This window comes from Orbicella franksi, chromosome 9, assembly GCF_964199315.1.
Source record: "Orbicella franksi chromosome 9, jaOrbFran1.1, whole genome shotgun sequence".
Lineage (NCBI taxonomy): Eukaryota > Metazoa > Cnidaria > Anthozoa > Scleractinia > Merulinidae > Orbicella > Orbicella franksi.
In genome coordinates, this window is record NC_138153.1 from 28,201,255 (window position 1) to 28,224,039 (window position 22,785).

Below are 22,785 nucleotides of genomic sequence, written 5' to 3' on the forward strand. Positions count from 1 at the left end.
TTTTGCATCATGGTCCTGAACATTATTTCTTCTACCATCTTATACGCTCCTTATACTTGGTTAACAATTCTATGACTGGTGTGTATTCGGGTGTTCAATGAAACATTTATGTAAAACCTTTAAATATACCCCTCCCCCTGCCCCTAACCTCTCGCCCCACCTAGTTCACAGGGCTAATCTGGGCTCTGGGAGACCGAAGTAAAACTTTAAAGCCTTATTTCTCAAAATGACCAAATAGACGGATCATCAATATCTCGCACACGATATCTCCACTGGGTTTTAACCGAATGTTGTCAAATTTTCAACATTGATGAAGGACACAATTATCTAGGTCTTAAACCTCCAAAATTTGCAATTTATGAAATTTTTTCCTGTTATTTAGTTAATATAGTTAATATTAGTTAATATTAATATACTTTTTCAACATTTCACGAGAAAAACCCCCTCAAAACACTGTTTTCTGAGGTTTGTCTCCTGGACAACTTGCTTATGGACAGGATGAACTTAATTCCATACTTCTCGAACCATTCATTATTACGTTATCGTGTTTATAATGAACACCACTTTTTAACACTAAGGAGCTAGTTATTCATTAACTATCGTGGCACGTGAGCTGGAAGAGCTCATTTTTGAAGTCAGAGTGCAAAGTCCTTTAACGTGATACCAAAACTGTTCCACAGAGTTGTTTTGCAAAAAAAAAAAAAACAAAATTTAGGTATAAGACCACCTTAAACGAAATTTGCGATTTGGGCGAAATTTACCTTTTAGACGAAATTTGCCACTTAGACGAAATATAAAAGTAAGACGAAATTTACGACTTCGACGAAATTTACATCTTAGACAAAATTTGCGACTTAGATGAAATTTACGAGTTAGACGAAATTTACGACTTTGACGAAATTTACGAGTTACACGAACTTTACGACGAAGACGAAATTTACCTTTTTGAGGAAATTTACTTCTCTGGCGAAATTTACCACTTAGACGAAATTTACCTCTTAGACGAAATTTACAACGGAGACAAAACTGACGACTTAGGTGATATTTACCCCTTAGATGAAATATACGAGTTAGACGAAATTTACCTCTTAGACGAAATTTACCCCTGAGACGAAATTTACCTCTTAGACGAAATTTAAGACTTGGACGAAATTTACGACTTCCACGAAATTTTCGTCTTAGACGAAATTTAAGACTTAGAGGAAATTGACCTCTTAGGAGAAATTATGACGGGACGCACGGGGCTTCTACTGTAAGTACCGCAGAGAAATGGTAGGAAATTTTCCTAGCATTCCTTACATACTCTCGCTAGGGTTCTTCGTCTTGCGGCCAGGGAAGGCGTCATAATCTGTTTCAGTGACATGTCGATGATATTAAATAAAAAATAAACCCGAAAGTGCCGATGGAATATGAGACAAACTTTAAAATGAAGTCACTATATTAATACACCTTTTGCTGTTCATTTACAAAAAATATCCATCCATTTGTGTCCAAATTTGTTTCATTATGGTCAATATACTCTCATTAACACCAATATGACCTTCATTTGCGCGTAAGGAACGTTCAAGAATAACATTTGCATATGTATTAACATTCAAAATCATCAAAAGATAAACAATACCTTCCTTTGACATTCATTGGCTCTAAATGTATTTTCATTTTTGTCGAAATAAAATTCGTTGGCACGAAACGACAATCATTTACAATTTTGGACAATCCTTTTTCAACAAAAGACTTTTTCTCTCGTACGTTCTCGCGCGTTTAGAGATGCGCCACACTCGCGTTTTAGGTGCGGGATCCCAACCAATGCTTACCTAACTTTTTAAAGATGCTACCTTTTAGTCCTCCTTCAAATCTACACGCGTGTATTTCACTTGTGGAAGTCTATCGATTTGGACAGTGTTTGGGTTGGAGAATCTAGGCCATATCAACTTTTTTTTCTCTCGTAAGTTCTCACGCGTTTAGAGATGCGCCACACTCGCGTTTTAGGTGCAGGAATCCGAACCAATGCTTAACTAACTTTTTAAAGATACTACTTTTAGCCCATAGTGTTTGGATTGGAGATTCTCGCCCATATCAACTTTCCTTTCTCTCGCAAGTTCTCGCACGTTTAGAGATGCGCCACACTCACGTTTTAGGTGCGGGAATCCCAACCAATGCTCACGTAAACTTTTAAAAATGTCACTTTTAGCCCTGCCCCAAATCTACACACGTGTATATCACTTGTAAAAGTCTATGGATTTGGACAGTGCTTGGGTGAGAGATTTCACCCATATCAACGTTCTTTTCTCTAGTAAGTTCTCGCGCGTTTAGAGATGCGCCCCACTCGCGGTTTTGGTGTCTGGATCTCAAACTAAGGTTACTCGAGTTTCTAAAGATGCTAGATTTAGCCCTTTTTCAAATCTGCATACCTGTATTTCACTTGTGGTATTCTGTTGCTCTATGCAATGCTTGGGTTGGACATTTTCGCTCATTTATGTTTTTATTCTCTCGCGCGTTTACGCGCGTTTAGAGATGCACCACACTCGCGATTTCGGTGTCTGCATCTCAAACTATACTTACTGTGCCTTTTTAAGATGCTAGATTTGGCCCTTTCTCAAATCTACACACCTGCATTTCACTTGTTGTAGTCTGTCGCTTTGGACAATGCTGGGGTTGGAGATTCTTGCCCATATCAACTTTCCTTTCTCTCGTAAGTTCTCGTGCGTTTGGAGATGCGCCACACTCGCGATTTCGGTGTCGGCATCTCAAACTATGCTTACTGGACTTTTTTAAGATGCTAGATTTGACCCTTTCTCAAATCTACACACGAGTATTTCACTTGTGGCGCTCAATTAATTTGGACAGTGTTTGGGTTGGAGATTCTAGACCATATCAACTTTCTTTTCTCTTGTAAGTTCTCGCGCGTTTAGAGATACACCACACTCGCGATTTACGTGCGTGGATCCCAACCAATGCTTACCTAATTTTTAAAGATGCTACTTTTAGCCCTCCTCCAAATCTACACACGTGTATTTCACTTGTGGAAGTCTATCGATTTGAAGAGTGCTTGGGTGACAGATTCTCGCCCATATCAACTTTCTTTTCTCTGGTAAGTTCTCGCGCGTTTAGAGATGCACCACACTCGCGTTTTAGGTGCAGGGATCCCAACCAATGCTTACCTAACTTTTTAAAGATGCTACTTTACCCTCCCCCAAATTTACACACGTGTATTTCACATGTAAAAGTCTATCGATTTAGACAGTTTTTGGGTTGGAGATTCTCGCCCATATAAACTTTCTTTTCTGTCCTAAGTTCTCGCGCGTTTAGAGTTACGCCACACTCGCGTTATAGTTGCGGAGATCCCCACCAATGCTTACCTAACATTTTAAAGATGCTACTTTTAGCCCTCCCCCAAATCTACACACGTGTATTTCACTTGTGGAAGGCTATCGATTTGAACAGTTCTTGGGTGAGAGATTCTCGCCCACATCGACTTTCTTTTCTGTTGTAAGTTCTCGCGCGTTTAGAGATGCGCCACACTCGCGTTTTAGGTGCCGGGATCCCAACCAATGCTTACCTAACTTTTTAAAGATGCTACCTTTTAGCCCTTTCTCAAATCTACACACGTGTATTTCACTTGTGGAAGTCTATCGATTTGGAAAGTGCTTGGGTAAGAGATTCTCGCCTATATTAACTTTCTTTTCTCTAGTAAGTTCTCGCGCGTTTAGAGATGCGTCGCACTCGCCGTTTTGGTGTCGGGATCTCAAACTATGCTTTTTGGACTTGTTAAAGATGCTAGATTTGGCCCTTTCTCAAATCTACACACGTGTATTTCACTTGTGGTAGTCTGACGGTTTGGACAATGCTTGGGGTGGAGATTCTCGCCCATTTATATTTTTTTTTCACTCGCGTGTTTTCGCGCGTTTAGGGATGCGCCACATTCGTGATTTCGGTGTGGGCGTCTTAAAATATGCTTACTGGACGTTTTGAAGATGCTAGATTTAGCCCTTTCTTAAATCTGCACAAGTGTATTTAACTTGTAGAAGTCTATTGATTTGGACAGTGCTTGGGTGAGAGATTGTCGCCGATATCAACTTTCTTTTCTCTAGTAAGTTCTCGCGCGTTTAGAGATGCGCTACACTCGCGTTATTGGTGCGGAGATCCCCGCCAATGCTTACCTGACATTTTAAAGATGCTACTTTTAGCCCTCTACCAAATCTACACACGTGTATTTCACTTGTCGAAGTCTATTGATTTGGGCAGTGCTTGGGTGAAAGATTCTCGCCCATATCAACTTTCCTTTCTCTCGTAAGTTCTCGCGCGTTTAGAGATGCGCCACACTAGCGATTTCGGTGTCGGCATCTCAAACTATGCTTACTGGACTTTTTCAAAATGCTAGATTTGGCCTTTTGTCAAATGTACACACGTGTATTTCACTTGTGGAACTCAATCAATTTGGACAGTGTTTGGGTTGGAGATTCTAGACCATATAAACTTTCTTTTCTCTTGTAAGTTCTCGCATGTTTAGAGATGCGCCACACTCGCGTTTTAGGTGCGTGGATCCCAACCAATGCTTACCTCACTTTTTAAACATGCTACTTTAGCCCTCCCTCAAATTTACGCACTTGTATTTCACTTGTAGAAGTCTTTTGATTTGAACAGTACTTGGGTGAAAGTTTCTTGCCCATATCAACTTTCTTTTCTCTCCTAAATTCTTGCGCGTTTAGAGATGCGCCCTACTCGCCTTTTAGGTGTGAGGATCTTAACCAATGCTTACTTAACGTTTTAAAAACGCTACTTTTAGCCCTTCCCCAAATCTACACACGTGTATTTCACTTGTGGAAGTCTATCGATTTCGACAGTGCTTGGGTGAGAGATTCTCGCCCATAGCAGCTTTCTTTTCTCTCGTAAGTTCTCGCGCGTTTAGAGATGCACCACACTCGCGTTTTAGGTGCAGGGATCCCAACCAATGTTTACCTAACTTTTTTAAGATGCTACTTCACCCTCTTTACGATCTATACACGTGTATTTTACTTGGAAAAAGACTATCGATTTGGACAGTGTTTGGGTTGGAGATTATCGCCCATATAAACTTTCGTTTCTCTCGTAAGTTCTCGCGCGTTTAGAGATGCGCCACACTCGCGATTTAGGTGCGTGGATCCCAACCAACGCTTACCTAACATTTTGAAAATGCTACTTTTAACCCTCCCCCAAATCTACACATGCGTATTTTACTTGTGGAAGTCTATCGACTGGGACAGTGCTTGGGTTAGAGATTCTCGCCCATATCAAATTTCTTTTCTCTCGTAAGTTCTCCCGCATTTAGAGATGCGCCACACTCGCGTTTTAGGTGCCGGGATCCCAACCAATGCTTACCTAGCTTTTTAAAGATGCTACCGTTTAGCCCTCCCTCGAATCTACACACGTGTATTTCACTTGTGGAAGTCTATCGATTTGGAAAGTGCTTGGGTAAGAGATTCTCGCCTAAATTAACTTTCTTTTCTCTAGTAAGTTCTCGCGCGTTTAGAGATGCGTCCCACTCGACGTTTTGGTGTCGGGATCTCAAACTATGCTTTTTGGACTTGTTAAAGATGCTAGATTTGGCCCTTTCTCAAATCTACACACGTGTATTTCACTTGTGGTAGTCTGTCGGTTTGGACAATGCTTGGGGTGGAGATTCTCGCCCATTTATATTATTTTCTCTCGCCTGTTTTCGCGCGTTTAGAGATGCGCTACAGTCTCGACCTCGGTGTCCGCATCTCAAACTATGCTTAGTGGACTTTTTGAAGATTTTAGATTTGGCCTTATCTCAAATCTACACACATGTATTTCACTTGTGGAAGTCTATCGATTTGGACAGTGTTTGGATTAAAGATGTTCGCCATTTATATCTGTTGTTCACTCGCGTGTTTTTGCGCGTTTAGCAATGCGGCAAACTCGCGTTTTTGGTGTGGGGATCACAAACTCTGCTCACGGAGTCTTTAAAAATGCTAGTTTTGGCACTCCCCCAAAATCTACACAAACGTGTTTCACTTGTAAAACTCTATCGATTTGCACAGTGCTTAGGTTTAGGTTTGAGATTCTCGCCCATATCAACTTTGTTTTCTCTCGTAAGTTCTCGCGCGTTTAGAGATGCGCCACATTCGCGTTTCAGGTACGGGAATCCGTACCAATACTTACCTATTTTTTTAAAGATGCGTCTTTTAGCCCTCCCATAAATCTACACACGTGCATTTAACTTGTGAAGTCTATCGATTTGGACAAAGTTTGGGTTGGAGATTCTCGCTCATATCAACTTTCCTTTCTCTCGTAAGTTCTCGCGCGTTTAGAGATGCGCCACACTCGCGTTTTAGGCGCAGGAATCCCAACCAATGCTCACGTAAACTTTTAAAGATGCCACTTTTAGCCCTGCTTCAAATGTACCCACGTGTTTTTCATTTGTAAAAGTCTAATTTTGTTTTTTGGACAGTGCTTGGGTGAGAGATTCTCGCCCATATCGCCATTTCTCTAGTAAGTTCTCGTGCGTTTAGAGATGCGCCCCACTCACGGTTTTGGTGTCGGGATCTCAAAATAAGGTTACACGACTTTGTAAAGATGCTAGATTTAGCCCATTCTCAAATCTGCACACGTGTATTTCACTTGTGGTATATATAATATATTCTGTTGCTTTGGGCAATGCTTGGGTTGGAGATTCACACTCGTGATTTCGGTGTCGGCATCTCAAACTATGCTTACTGGACTTTTTAAAGATGCTAGATTTGGCCCTTTCTCAAATCTGCACACGTGTATTTCACTTGTAATAGTTTGCCGCTTTGGACAATGCTTGGGTTGAATATTCTGTACCCATATCAACTTTCTTTTCTGTGGTAAGTTCTCGCGCGTTTAGAAATGCGCCTCACTCCCGATTTTGATGTCGGAATGTCAAACTATGCTTACTGGACTTTTTGAAGTTGCTAGATTTGGCCCTTTCTCAAATGTACACACGTGTATTTCACTTGTAGAAGTCTTTAGATTTGGACAGTGCTTAGGTGAGAGCTTCTCGCCCATATCAACTTCCTTTTTTCTCTTAAATTCTTGCGCGTTTAGAGATGCGCCACACTCGCGTTTTAGGGGATCTTAACCAAAGCTTAATTAATTTTTTTTAAGATGCTACTTTCAGCCCTTCCCCAAATCTACACACTTGTATTTCACTTATGGAAGTCTTTCGATTTGGGCAGTGCGTGGGTGAGAGATTCCCGCCTTTATGAACTTTCTTTTTTCTTGTAAGTTTTCGCGACTTTAGAGGTGCGACACACTCACGATTTCGGTGTTGGCATTTCAAACTATGCTTACTGGACTTTTTGAAGATGCTAGATTTGGCCCGTTCTCAAATCTACACACGTATATTTTACTTGTCGAAGTCTACCGATTTGGACAGTGTTTGGGTAGGATATTCCAGCCCATACCAACTTTCTTTTCTCTCGTAAGTTCTAGCGCGTTTAGACATGCGCCATCCTCGCGTTTTAGGTGCGGGGATCCCCACCTATGCTTACCTAACTTTTTAAAGATGCTACTTTTAGCCCTCCCCCAAATCTACACACGTGTATTTCACTTGTGGAAGTCTATCGATTTCGACAGTGCTTGGGTGAGAGATTCTTGCCGATACCAACTTTTTTTTATCTTGTAAATTCTCGCGCGTTTAGGGATGCGCCACACTCGCGTTTTAGGTGCGGGAATTACAACCAATGCTTACCTAACTTTTTAAAGATCCTACTTTTAGTGCCCCCCCCCCCCCCCTCTCCGATGTCTACAAACATGTATTTCACTTGTGGAAGTCTATTGATTTGGAGATTGCTTGGGTTAGAAATTCTCGCCCATATCAACTTTCTTTTCTCTAGTAAGTTCTAGCTTGTTTAGAGATGCGCCACACGCGGTTTTGGTGTCGGGATTTCAAAGTATGCTTACTGGACTTTTTAAAGACGTTAGGTTTGGCAGTTTCTCAAATCTACACATGTGTATTTCACTGGTGGTAGTCTGTCGCTTTGGACAATGCTTGGGTTGGAGATTCTCGCCCATTTATATTTTTCTCTCGCGTATTTTCGCGCGTTTAGAGATTCGCCACACTCGCGATTTCGGTGTCGGCATCTAAAACTATGCTTACTGGACTTTTTATAGATGCTAGATTTGGCCCTTTCTCAAATCTACACATGTGTATTTTACTTGTGAAAGCCTATCGATTTGGACAGTGTTTAGGTTGGATATTCTCGCCCATATCAACTCTCTTTTCTTTCGTAAGTTCTCGCGCATTCCCAACCAATGTTTACCTATTTTTTTACAGATGCTACTTTTAACCCTCCACCAAATCTACACATGTGTATTTTACTTGTGAAAGTCTATCGATTTGGACAGTACTCAAAGTCGCCGAGACCGGGCTGCGCGTAGCGTGATTTTTACCAACTTTGGGTCGATTTCAAGGAACTTGGCCGATATTTGCGAGTCCCAGGGACTCTAAACTAATTCGACAAAAAACCCTAGTAGTAAAAAGGTATAAATGGGCGAGAATCTTTAACCCAGACAGCGAGAACTTACTAGCGAAAAGAAAATTGATATAGGCGAAAATCTCTTACCCAAGCACTGTCCAAATCAATAGACTTCCACAAGTAAAATACACATGTGTAGATTTCGGGGAGGGCTAAAAGTAGCATCTTAGAAAAGTTAAGTAAGCATTGGTTGGGATCCCCGTACCTAAAACGCGAGTGTGGCGCATCTCTAAACGCGCGAGAACTTACGAGAGAAAAGAAAGTTGATATGGGCGAGAGTCTCCAACCCAAACACTGTCCAAATCGATAGACTTCCACAAGTGAAATTCGTTTGTGTAGATTTGGTTCAGGGCCAAAACCAACATTGTAAAGAGCCCCGTAAGAATAGCTTGGGATCCTTACACCAAAAACGCGAGTGTGCCGCATCGCTAAACGCGCGAAAACACGCGAGTGAAAAAAAGATATAAATGGGCGAGAATCTTTAACGGAGGCATTGTCCAAAGCGACAGACTTCCACAAGAGAAATAAACGTGTTCAGATTTGGGGAGGGCTGAAAGTAGCATCTTTAAAAAGTTAAGTAAGCATTGGTTGACATCCCCGCACCTAAAACGCGAGTGTGGCGCATCTCTAAACGCGCGAGAACTTACGAGAGAAAAGAAAGTCGATAGGGGCAAGAACCTCTCACCCAAGCACTTTCTAAATGGATAGACTTCCACAAGTGAAATACACGTCTTAGACCCAATTTACCCGTTACACGAAATTTACGACTTAGATGAAATTTATCTCTTAAATGAAATGTACGACTTAGACGAATTTTACGACTAACACGAAATTTACGCCTCAAACGAAATTTACCTCTTAGACGAAATTTACGATTTAGACGAAATTCACGGCTTTGACAAAATTTACCCCTTAGACGAAATTTACCTCTTAAACGAAGTTTACCACTTAGACGAAATTTACGACTTACACGAAATTTACCCCTTAAATGAAATTTACGACTTAGACGAAATTTCCGAATTAGACGAAATTTACCTCTCAGACGACTTTACGACTTAGACAAAATTTACGATTTAGACGAAATTTACGAGTTAGACGAAATTTACGACTTAGACGAAGTTTCCCTCTTAGACGAAATTTACCCCTAAGGTGGAATTTACGACTTAGACGAAATTTACCTCTTCGACGCAGTTTACGGGTGCTTACCATTTACAAAAACCATCCGGTTTGAAATTTCAGGCATAAACATTAAACAATTAAATGCGACGTCGCGGGAGAGGGAATCGCTATAAAGTATGTCCACATCAGCTAGAGAGACTTAAAAGAGTAGAAAAATAGCATCACCTCAAATCACAGCCCATAATTTCTGAAGCTTCCCGAATGGAATGGCGCGAACCATTTGATTTTCCAACTGGAATTTCCGGTTTTCCCTTGTAAAATTTACGACTTAAACGAAGTTTCCCTCTTAGACGAAATTTACGACTTAGACGAAATTTACCCCTGAGATGAAATTTACGACTTAGACGAAATTTACCCCTAAGGTGAAATTGACGACTTAGACTGAGGCCCGGTCCAAACGCCGCTCCACTCATGTGCCGAACCAAACTTGATTAAGTTAGACTTCAGAGCGACTTTGGAGCGACGGCTGGTGCAGACGGCGTACTTGCGTCGAACTTAATTCGGGAAGCCGGTGGTAACAATTTTCGACGAGAAAATATGCGTTCTGAATTCTAAAACTCTGTCCAAATAGAAAAGCGTTTCGCTGTTGTCATGCTGTTATAGCAATATTTAGGGAAGCAAATTCAACCTCAAGGTTCAGTGTTTGTATTTAGACAGGTTTTCTCCCGGTTAAATCGACTTGTTAAAGGGAAACCTAATAAGCTGGGCTATTATCACGAAGAAAAAGTAAACAATGAATTTGCGTTAAAGAAACTCGCTTATACAGTCCCGTTTCACATAAATCGAAGGCACACTGGTATTTTGTTGTCTTTATTTTTAGCGATGACTTTGAGCTTTATGCATGACTGATCACGCCACTCAATTTTGAGCCAATCACGAGTCCCGTTATATGAAAAATAAATTACAGTAATTTATGCATTCGGTTCGACACATGAGGAGAACGCCGTATGAATCAGCCGCCGCTCCAACGTCGCATAGTGCGACAGACCCGGCCGAAGTTAATGTTGTTTGCCGCACCAAACCTAACCTGCCGAACCAAACTGATTCAAACGCCGCCCTTCTGCCGTACTAAACTCACCAGTTAGGTTCGGCGCATGAATGGAGCGGCGTTTGGAACGGGCCTAAATTTACGAATGAGACGAAATTTACCTCTTACACGAAATTTACCTCTTAGACGAAGTTTACCACTTGGACGAAATTTACGACTTAGACGAAATTAACCCCTTAGATGAAATTTACGACATATACGAAATTTACCAATAAGACAAAATTTACCTCTTAGACGAAATTTACCTCTTAGACAAAGTTTACCACTTAGGCGAAATTTAACTGTTAGACGAAGTTTACCACTTATATGAAATTTACGACTAAGACGAAATTTACCCTTTAGATGAAATCTACGCTTTAGACGAAATTTACCCATTAGACGTAATTCACCCGTTAGACGAAATTTACGACTTAGACGAAGTTTCCCTCTTAGACGAAATTTACGACTGAGACGAAATTTACTCTTTAGATGAAATGTACGACTTAGACGAAATTTACCTCGTAGACGAAATTTACCTAGTAGACGAAATTCACCTCTGAGAGGAAATTTACCTGTTAGACGAAGTTTACCACTCAGACGAAATTTATGACTTAGACGAAATTTACCCCTTAGATGAAATTTACGACTTAGACGAAATTTACGAATTAGATGAAGCCAGGATGAAGCTTACCTCTTAGGCGAAATTTACCTCTTTAATAGACGATGGTTAGATGAAATTTACGTTTCAGACAAAATTTACCCTCTTAGACGAAATTTATGACTTAGACGAAATTTACCCCTAAGGTGAAATTTCAACTTTCACGAAATTCAGCCCTTAGATGAAAGTTACGACTTAGACTAAATTTAGGAGTTAGACGAAATTTACGACCTTGAAGAAATTTACATCTTAAACGAAATATAACCTTCAGACGAAATTTACGACTTAGACGAAATTTACCCATTAGACGAAATTTACGACTTTGTCGAAGCTTCCCTCTTAGACGAAATTTACGACTGAAACGAAATTTACCTCTAAGGTGAAATTTATTACTTGGACGAAATTTACCTCTTAGACGAAGTTTACGACTTAGACGAAATTTACTCCTTGGATGAAATTTACATTTTAGACGAAATTTACGACATAGACGAAATTTACCAGTTAGACTAAAGTTTCGACTTAGACGAAATTTACCTCTTAAGCGAAATTTACCCCTGAGACGTAATTTACCTCTTAGACAAAATTTACGATTTAGACGAAATTTACGGCTTTGACGAAATTTACCCCTTAGATGAAAGTTACGACTTAGACGAAATTTACGAGTTAGGCGAAATTTACCTCTTAGACAAAATTTACGACCTAGACGAAATTTACGTCTTACACGAATTTAACTCTTACACGAAATTTACGACCTACACGAAATTTACATCTTACACGAAATTTAACCCTTAGACGAAATTTACGACTCACAAAAATTTACCCCTTGGACGAAATTTACCCATTGGACAAAATTTACGATTAGGCGCAATTTACCTCGTAAAAACACTTTACCACTAAGACGAAATTTAGGACTTAGACGAAATTTACAACTTAGACGAAATTTTCCCCTTAGACGAAATTTTACGATTTAGAGGAAATTTACCCCTTAGGAGAAATTTACGACTTAGGCGAAATTTACTTCTAAGACAAGATTTACAACATAGGCGAAATTTACGATTGAGACAAAATTTACGACTGAGACGAATTTTACCTCGTAGACGAAATTTACCTCTTGAACGAAATTTACGACTTAGAAGAAATTTACCCTTTAGATGAAATTTACGACTTAGACGAGATTTACCTCTTAGAAGAAATTTACCCCTTAGACGCAATTTAGGTCTTAGACGAAATTTACGCGTTAGACGAGATTTACGACTTAGACTAAATAAACCTCTTAGTCGAAATTTACCCTTTGGACGAAATTTACGAGTTTGACGAAATTTACGACTTACACGAAATATACCATTCAGATGAAATTTTCCCCTTAGACGAAATTTTTGACTTAGACGAAATCTACGTCTTAGATGCAATTTACCCGTTAGACGAAACTTACGACGTAGACGAAATTTACGACTTAGACGAAATTTACTCCTCTAGAGGAAATTTACGACTTGAACGAAATTTACGACCCAGACGAAATTGACGTATTACACGAAAGTTACCCCTTCTATAGTTCCCTAGTTCAGACCAATGTTGAATTACCGTAAACATATAATTTGTGAAGGGCTTTTGTTGATTTTCTTTTCGACAATGACGAAAAAGTGGCTTCTTCTTAAAAACATAACCATATCAAGGCTAGAGTGCAAAACCCATACCCTATTTATGACCAAAATGGCTAAAATCAGCTAAAATTGATACCCTATTCACGACCAAAACAGCTGAAAAACCGTACCCTTTGGGGCCGTACATACCTATATAGCCCAAATAAGGGAGTACCCTCCCCCTCCCGGGTAACGACCCCATGAAGGTAGCGACTCCATGAAAGTAACGTCAAAACCTTGTGACCGCCAATAAATCCCGAGACCCCGCGAAAGTTGCGACATCCGCAGGTTCAATAGTATGTTGGTTTTTCCAGTCAAAAGTCAGGTTAAAATAATGAAAACCATATGAATGACAACCAGAAATTTCGGAAACCAGAAGTGATCTAAAAGTAACTTGAGAGGCCTTACCTTAAGAATAAGGTCTGTATGGGGGATTAACTCTCTTGCCCTAAATTCTACGATGTTTTGGATCTTGTTTTGAATCTCCTGGGGGGGGGGGGGGGTAACTCCCATATAAAAGGACAGGGCTGCTCATCGGAAACATTGAAAAGAAGCCCTAAGAGGTACCAAGATCCTGTTTTGTGGGCATGACTTGACATTTTTTCACCCCAAGAGGTAAAAACAACACATTATCTCCTGTCATATTTTTTACGGCTTGATACCCTAAAAGGTGCCGCGAAAGCTCCAACTGTGGGACCTTTTAAGGCTGAGCACCCCAAGAGTTACCAAATCCGCTTTTTTAACCCTTAAAAGGTACGACGCGCACCCCTGTCATTTTAACATGGGAGTCCCATTGGGTTGTATCTATCTCGTGAACCAACAAGTACATCCAAATGTGACACGCAATAGACTTGATCCACACAGTTTGGTTTAAACTGCTTTTTATTAATAAACTATGAACTACGATACCCTGAAAGCACCAAACAACTCCCTCGAGGCTTCATATTGCGCAAAATTAATGATTTTTATGATGCCACAATAGTTTTCCAATAAAAGGGAGAGAAGAACTGTAATAACAAAATTACAACACTGGAAAACTGAAGAACCAAATCAGGACAGCTTAAGACGATGCACATGACTGGTCAAGGGAAAAACTGTTGATCCGTTATCAAATTTTCAGAGAAAAATAAGTGATATCTTTACAAAAACGAAAATGTCAAGGTAATATAATTATTTGCAAAAAATCTCAGTATTTTCTTAGCCATTTTATTTTTCATGAAATCATATCTTTACAACTTCGGGACTGCAATAACGCAGAGCTGTTTCTCCTTTAAAGGTAGGGGAAACACCATATCAGTACACTGTAAACTGAACAGGAGATGAAAAGAATGAAAATCAACAACAATTACATACTCTTGATGCATTACAAAATTCTCAGTAGCAACATTAAAAAATGTATGGCAATCCTTAGGGAGAATTAACATTTCAATCTCAGGGAAGAGAGATTAACAGGAGTTGAATGGTGCTTTCTCTCAGTCAGAACTTCACAGTGAAGTAAATCAAAAAAAAAAACGTTTTCTTGCATGTACAGCTTTTAGTCAGTATTTTTAGCTTGTCTTTTCTCCAGCTTTCTAGCAAAGCAATGGGCATTGCACGTAAAGTCAAACAATGGATGGTTCGAGCCATCTCATTGCATTGTTTGGTTATTTCATTCATGCCACTGTTGAAAAATTTGCAGTAACTGTGAGGACTCTTCAACGTAACATTTTTTGTAAGCAACATTCCTAGCCAATGGAAGTCCTTTCTTGCTATGATAGCTTGTAAAGTCCATGGTCTGCATGTTGCATAATACTTTTTGTAGTAAAACTTGATTCTGACAAAGTTAGTCAAGCTGACGAAGATTTGGGAGGGTATTTCTGTCTGTACCACACAACAAATTCATCCATGAGAACTGGCCCTGAGAAACGATCAATGATCAACAATGAAGAAAACATGTCAGTTTCAAAAATAATTAAGTGAGGGAACAACAAAACAGGAAGCTAAAATATGACAGTAAATGAAAATGTTGCCTTTTTAGAGCTACTAATAGGGCAAGCTGCATGTTGTATCTAGTGTTATTCTATTGGAAATCAACAAAACTTATGAAAAAAAAAAAACTGGAAAAATTGAATGAATAAAAGTGTTGGAGCAAAGGAGAGGGTTATGAAAACAAGTGTACGCCTACTACCAAGCACCTGCAACATGTGCAAAGGACTACTGCACCAAAATACAGATAACTCTGCATGTATTGCATGCCTATAATGCTACTTATTACATGGCTACATCTTGCTCTGCGAGTAGGCCAGATGAACCAAATCCTGTGTTGTGATTGGCTACCTGAGCAGGCAAGATTGGCTGTCTTGCCCACCTAGGTTTTCATTACCTGCTGTTGTCTGGTCAAAATGGCATGACAATGGTCTTCAAACTTTTTGGCATTGTGTTTATGAACCTCCACTGAGTCTAAACACACTCACCAGTAAAAAGAACTTAGGTGCATTTCCTTGGGAAAATCCAGGATTGGATTCTTAAATCCAAAAACGGATTTTGCATTTCTTTACTAAACAGATTAATTCCAGATCACTTGGATTATGGTCCACCAAAGGAACTGAATAATCCACTCTGGGCAAGGATTTTTCGGTTTCTTTGATGCACCATGATCTGAGTGATATTGGGTTAATCTGTTCAGTAAAGGAATGCAAAATCCATTTCAGGATTTTAGAATCCAATCTTGAATTTTCCCACAGAAACACACCCTTACCCAACATCCTGCCATCCTTACAGTTGGTTAATAAATCATGTGTAACACTGAGTGACTGATCAAGGTTTTATGTGGTCAGAAAAGTCAGTCATGATCTGTCACAAGCTGGGAAAATAACAAGCAATTCAACACTTACAAGCACCATCTTCATCATAATTTGATAAGTCAGGGAGTATTGATCGGCTAAATTCCAAGACGTTACACCACTGGTCTCTGTTTAAAACTTTATATTTTGAATTCTGTGGATAAAGAAAAAAAAATCACACATCGAAGAAAGAGTTACTAGAAGCAGACCACCCTTGATCTGGCATAATTCCTGATCATTTACTACAAACATAAATTATATATATTAATTAATAAATAATAATAATAATAGTAATAGTAATAGTAATAGTAATAGTAATAGTAATAGTAATAGTAATAGTAATAGTAATAGTAATAGTAATAGTAATAGTAATAGTAATAGTAATAGTAATAGTAATAGTAATAATAATAATAATAACAATATATTAATTTATTAACAATGTTCAGAGTGCTAAGTTCCAGCAACTGTTAGCAAATTATGTTATCATTTGAGTTGTTTGCCTGAGCACGAACCTAATGGGGGGTCCAGTTCAGGTAATGGGTGTTCAATGATGGTGGCTGTAACCTTTGAACACAAACACTGTGTGAATAAAGTTACCCTTATACCATTGTCCTTGATAACATACCTGTAAAAATTCTAAGAAGTCATCTAGCAATGACCATGAACCATGGAGTAAGAGATTCATCATTGCCATGGCTGTATCCATTTCTAAAGTGCGCTGGTCTTGATTCTGTGTGAAAGAAAGTTGCATTTATTACTTGCTGGCATCTCTGGATAGTATGTAACATAACCAAGATTAAGGGTTCTGGGTGATAAAAATGAATGTTACAACTGAAGCAGTGTTGTCATATTAATCATCTGAATAACAATAATTATAATAATTATATAAATCTGAAGGCATTCCAGAATTAACAATTATAAAACTGTTAACTTTAAAATATCTTCAGAAGTACTTGTTTCTAAACCAGATAAAACCAGCCATTTAAATAAAAATCTGTCAGCAAATAGTGGTTATCTTCACCTCTCCCTTTCAACTCCCAATGCATTGTTGACTTCTATTCATCCATGAAGTGTGTGATAATAAGGTACTGTGTAATATTTCAATAATTTTTCTTGTATTACAATCTGAACATTAACTTTGAAAATTATGCAAGCCAAAAAAAGTACAAACTTACTCTACAAAAGTCAAACGCATAGCGGTAGATCTTTTTAAAAGTTGCGCTGTCACTTGTTAACGACTTCAGGCCATTTAACTGTGCTTTAAGCTTGGCTGTTGAGTCACATCTAAAAAGAGAGATAAAGAACTTCAGTCTCCTGTATGATAATTATAAACATAATTTGACACATAGAATGTAGAGACAGAAACAAAACAGCTGTAACCAGTTGTCGAAAGTGTCAATAATGGGATTATAAATCAGGGAATCACTGTCCCATGGATAAAATATTGTATATTAACATACATGTATTTGGTTTTAACACAAAGTAAATTCTTACTCTATTGAGAGCATCCCTTTGCTCCATTCATGAAAGGTAAAAAATCCCATTGTTGCTGCCTGTAGTTTCCATGCTATTACAAGCATAACGCTCTGCAAAGAAAAATCGATTACATGTACACGTAGTACGCAGCGTAGCTTACAACATTATCATTGACACAATCATCATTGCAATGCCACTACATTTATGCATAGTTACATGTTTTGATAATATAGATAGGACCATGCGTGTGCTCTGATTGGTCAAAAACCCATGTTTCATTCGAGTATAAAACATAGAAAAAGCGTGTTTTATTGTTTTTCGCCACATTACCTCTAGAGATGGCAAAAAACATTTCCTTTAAAGAAATTTGTGATGGAGATCTCTGCGAAGCAGCAGAGAGTTTTGAAGACGAGGCATGTAGCACTTTAGTGGTATTAAATTGTGCCAGTTTGTTGATCTGTGTGCTTTGTTGTCTCTAGTGCGGTGTGTAAAATCTATACAATAAAGCAAATGACGAAGCCTAAGCTGTGTATTACACTGTGACAAAACACTCTGGACATTTGAAATGCCCGTCATGTTTTACCACGGTGTAATACACGGCTTAGGCTTCTTTATTTGTTAATAATAATTTGTATGTTGGTCATCAGTGGCACTTTTCTCTGTCACCAAATGTATGTATGCAGTAATAATTGGCTAAAAGGAACTTACTAGCATCACTGCCTGATTCCATGTGGTGTACTTCTCAGAATTTTGCATGGGATAAGCCTACCATTTCTTAAAGTTTTTAGGCCTGTACTGTTTTGTGTCGCTAGTGAAAACCAGGCTATCATTTATGGAAAATGGCAAAAATCCAAAGGATCCTACATAACTATGACATCCATCCCCAAAATCTGGAAACCTCATAATTTGACACAAAAACTACAGGATTATTTTCAATTCTATGAAATGCAACACTCTCCCAAATGCAATGAACAAATTAATATAAGAATTCTTACATCTTCTGGATCTACCCCAAGATCCTTGCAGAGTTTTTCAACTCCCTCAGGTCCAATTGTATCTGGTTCATCTTGACCTGTAAACATTACAAGGAAACATTGTGCAGCGTAAAACACGGTTTACATATCAAATCTATATCAATCTTTCACATCCATCTTTTAACTAACAGTATTCTTGTCAATTTTGGTTTGTTTTGGCATGTTGGTGTGTTCTATCCCCAGAAGGGTGGGAAAGGGGGGTACTTCCAGAAAAGTTGGGCGGGGGTGTGCGGCCCACTTCCCAACACTCTTACCCTATTTATGACCAAAATCTCCTTTTTTTGCTACCTTATTTATGACCCAACCAAAAATTTGATAGCCTATTCATGACCGTTGCAGCTGACACAGTTGCCCTAAACATAAGTTATGAAGGGCTTTTGTTGACGGTCTTACTGATAATGATGAGAAAGTAGCTTCTTCTAAGAAACATACCCAATTCAAGACCAGAGTGCAAAAACCATACCCTATTTATAACCAAAAATGGCCAAAACTGATACCCTATTTATTACCAAAACACCTGAAAAACCCTACCCTTTAGGACCACACATACCTATGTAACCCATATAAGGGAGTAGCCCCCTCCCCTCCCCGAGGTTCTATTTCATGTATACCACCATTTGAATATTCCCTTTGATTTGAAAGTTACTTATGAGGTCCAGCCCAGTTCACACTACCGGTAATCGCGATAAATTTGAAAAATAAAGCAACTTTTTTCCTCCAGGTTTGGCCTCCCTCCACGCTAAAACAGTCCCAGAAATGCTTAATGATGGGGCATGAATTCATTACTTGATCCAGCGTGACTTTGTTCAAAATGTTCAAAAAGTTACTTTTGTTGGTGGCTGAAATGCATTTTGGTGTGAACAGAAGATCAACCAGGACAAAAAAGGGTTCAATATCCCAACAAGCTATCTGAATGGGAAAGCTTGTTCATTTATACACATGTACATGTAGAATATTATGAAACAATACTAAAGTACCAAAATACCTGCATAGTGTTCAAACCATGCTCGACATCTCCTTAGTGAGAAGGGTTTCCCCAGCTCATCAGTTATAGTTTGCTGCTTTATGCTATAAATTAAAGAATTCACAGAATTTGATATTATGCATGATTATATTAATGTTATGCATATATTGTATTTCTCTCCCACTTCCTGTCTTTTTCAAAATTCTATTTCCTGCTCCCTTTTTTTCTTCCCCCCCCCCCCCCCCGGGTTACCCTGTGAGCAACTGGATTCTCCTACGTCAATGCTATACTGCAAACATAGTAGTACCCCTGGGTTTTCATACCAACCCCCCCAAAACCTGCCCACCATACTATAAAATTAATTTTTTTGTGAACAGCTTTCTTTGTTTACAAGGCTCATAGAGGAACATACATATCAGGGGTCACCCCATAACTTTTGAGGGTGTGATCTTAGCAGATATGACTTTCTTTTGCCCAAGAGAAGTGGAAGTAAAGTATGATTAAAACTACTTAAAGATCATGATAAATTACAGTGAAATCCCATAATTATGCTTATCTGATGCACTTGTTTGGCCCCTCTACAAAAAAAAAAAAATAGCAGAAATTTATCCTCTTAATTTTTCAAACCAATTTCTGTTCGGTTCAAAAAAATTGGAATTCAGCTGTATTATACAAAGACCAGTGGCAGATCTAAGGTAACAACCTATGGCTCCCTCTGATTGCCAAAAAAAAATCACTCCTGCTCCTTTTTTTAGTACTTCAGGATTAACCACTTAAGAATCAACCTTCTACTGAACCTACAAATATTTGATTGTTAAGACCTTGTCAAACAGTCCTCCTTCTGTTTCTTCAGCTTGGTTTCTTCTCTTGTAGCTGCTTTTCTTTTTCGCCTTGGTGGCATATCTTTTAGATTGGTCTCTGAACTGGCACTACTAGATCTCACTGTAGAATGAAAGATCAACAAAGCTATAAGTCAGTTTATTGAAACTTGAATCCTTAAATGTTACTAAAAGTCTAAACACATTACTGTCATACAAAGGAGAAGTTATATACCTATGGTAAAAATGGCAATCTTGGAGATCAATCACCAAATGAACTGGTCGTAGAATGAAACTGTCTCTGGGTCTCAATTTTTTGCAACGCTAAGGAAGTCTCAAAGTCCCTTGATATATTGAACTCTCAAATTTCTACCAAGGAAAGGCTAATCCTAAATTCTCCTAAATTGTCTGAACTCCACAAAATGTACCACTGCATCATTTTGGCGTTAGAAAAAACAGCTAGCTTGTTCTAGGGTATTGTGACGTAGTGTTACAGTTGAATTGCAGTTCAGATAGCCTCAGCCTCAGTAAGAAAAGTGCTAGTCTCCTCATTTCACATTACTACTATTTATTCTTAAATATTATGATTGAAACACTTTAATGAAATAGGCTTCATAATGATTTCAGAATATGACAAAATGTTTCTTTCATATTCAACAATGCTATCGTCCTTGAAGACCCAGGGGCAGTTAGACACTTCAGTTTTTTCTCAATTTATTTCCTCCTGGCCCAACTAACTGCCCCTGGGTTTTGGAGGAGGCAATGGTATATGATTATAAAAATTCCTACAGGAAGATGTGGAAGATAAAACAGTGTCTGAAATCTTAACCAAAACACTGAGCTGCATATTTTTAATTTGTTGCCAATGGTAAAGGTTGAATATAGAGAGTTTATCTTCAACAGATGAGAAGTCTAATGGCATAACCCTACAGTAAAATGGTAAGCTGCTTATATTAAGTTTATAGCTAGATGAAGGTACAAAGTGTAAAGTAGCAGATAAGCCAAGGCCTACATGTACATATAAGCTTATAAGCAACGAAGAGGAGTGGGTTTGTGAAGCTATAAACTAAAATAAAACGGGAAAACAAGGGGAAAATTACACTAAACCATACCTACGAAGTTAATGAAAACAATTCTAAGATGACTGCGTCAGATCTATTATGCGAGGAACGCAAAAGCGCTCAGGATGGAACGAAAACAGCACTGTACTAACACTTCCATTGAAAACCCGTTCCTTTTGACTAAATTACTGTCTTCCACTCTTTGCTATTTATCCGTAGACACTTAAATCTGGCTTTTTATCTAACAGTTACGCTCATAGTTTCACGAGTTCCACTTGGCCGGAAACGCGCTCATGAAGGGGTCAACAGGCTAAAACTGTACTCTCCTGCAAAACATGGCGCATAGCCATCAAGTCTGCTGCTCGTTTTAGGGATAAAACACCAAATGTACCCCCAGACGGACGTTCAGGCCTTAACTATATACAACCTAACTTAAAGTTTCGCAAGATGAACTAAATACCTTGGACAGGGCATGAAAAACCTCCAAAATATCCACGCAGTATGTCCTTCTTTTATTCACTCTTCTCCCGGTAGACTTTGTAACCGCGCTTTTTGTTTGTGCACGTGCTTCGGCCTCGATGCCGTGACATTTATAAACATACGGAAAATTCGAAAATCATTCATTTGTGCTTTTCATTTCTTTTCTTTTGGCTTTTATTTATTTATTTATTTATTTACTTATTTATTTATTTTTTGCTTTCTTCGCCCAGAAGTCTGGCCATCTACTAGTCTTATTTCGACTTTCGCGCAAAGTAACGAAAGATAATTGATTCTGGCATTTAAAACACATACCCTTAAATGTTACGCTCCCTGTCCTGATGAGAGTTTTGCAATAAGCAATAACTTCCTTTTAGACTAAAGGAAACTGAGGTAGAAAAAGGCAAAAAAAGGAGAGAAATCAGACTGAATTTAGAAAGCAAACTTGAAATACTTGAGCTAAGTTTTAATAGCAAGAACTAGAAACCCGATTCCCGCACTTGCTTCGCTGTGAAGTAGCCACACTCACGAATTTCCGCATTCTTTAAAAAGTAAAACAAAAATATATATTCAAAAAATATCACAGCTTGGAATAAGATTTGAAATCTGTAAATCAAATTTCAGGGATGTTCAGTTTTCCCTACATCTGTTCGTCTGTAACAGATTTCAAACAAATATGTACAAAACAAACGCTGGATTTCGTGCAAGTTTCCGCTATTTAAAAAAAAGGCGGAGAAATGACAAACTGATTTCTTTTTGATCTTAAATGACACTTTCAGTTATATACCTCAGAAGAAAGTCTGCCAGAACATTTTGGTATCTAAATTCAGTGCGTGTAGGGAAAAAATACTCTGATTTATTGTTTATTTTTATTTTTTATTTTAACAATTTGCCGAAAGGCAGGTGAGAGATACCATAGCAATACTTACCAATTTTTTGGAAAATTCTATCCGAGGGGCAAAGGTGCAATGACGTTAACCGTATGTAAAGCACCACCCCGTGAGACAAGGCCAGACCACAACACCGGGAACTACGTGCCCTACTCTTTGCGATAAGTGTGTGGGTTCTTTAACGTCCCTTGCTAACCATGTAATACTGAAGATGCAGGGGACGGGGCCTACGGTTCAT

General features: G+C 38.7%; 1 protein-coding gene across 1 annotated transcript; it reads right to left on the reverse strand.

Annotated features, from left to right (window-relative positions):
• Positions 1–13,869: 13,869 nt before the first annotated feature.
• LOC145497285 (DCN1-like protein 4) lies at positions 13,870–21,808 on the reverse strand. Its single transcript, XM_081477111.1, has 9 exons — positions 21,641–21,808; positions 20,123–20,243; positions 19,323–19,405; positions 18,299–18,375; positions 17,322–17,413; positions 17,003–17,111; positions 16,453–16,557; positions 15,879–15,981; positions 13,870–14,902 (listed from the first exon to the last, which is right to left on the reverse strand). Exons 2-9 carry the CDS (start codon positions 20,200–20,202, stop codon positions 14,832–14,834), a joined length of 720 nt encoding a protein of 239 aa, XP_081333237.1. The 5' UTR covers positions 20,203–20,243; positions 21,641–21,808; the 3' UTR covers positions 13,870–14,831.
• Between the last annotated feature and the right edge of the window lie 977 nt (positions 21,809–22,785).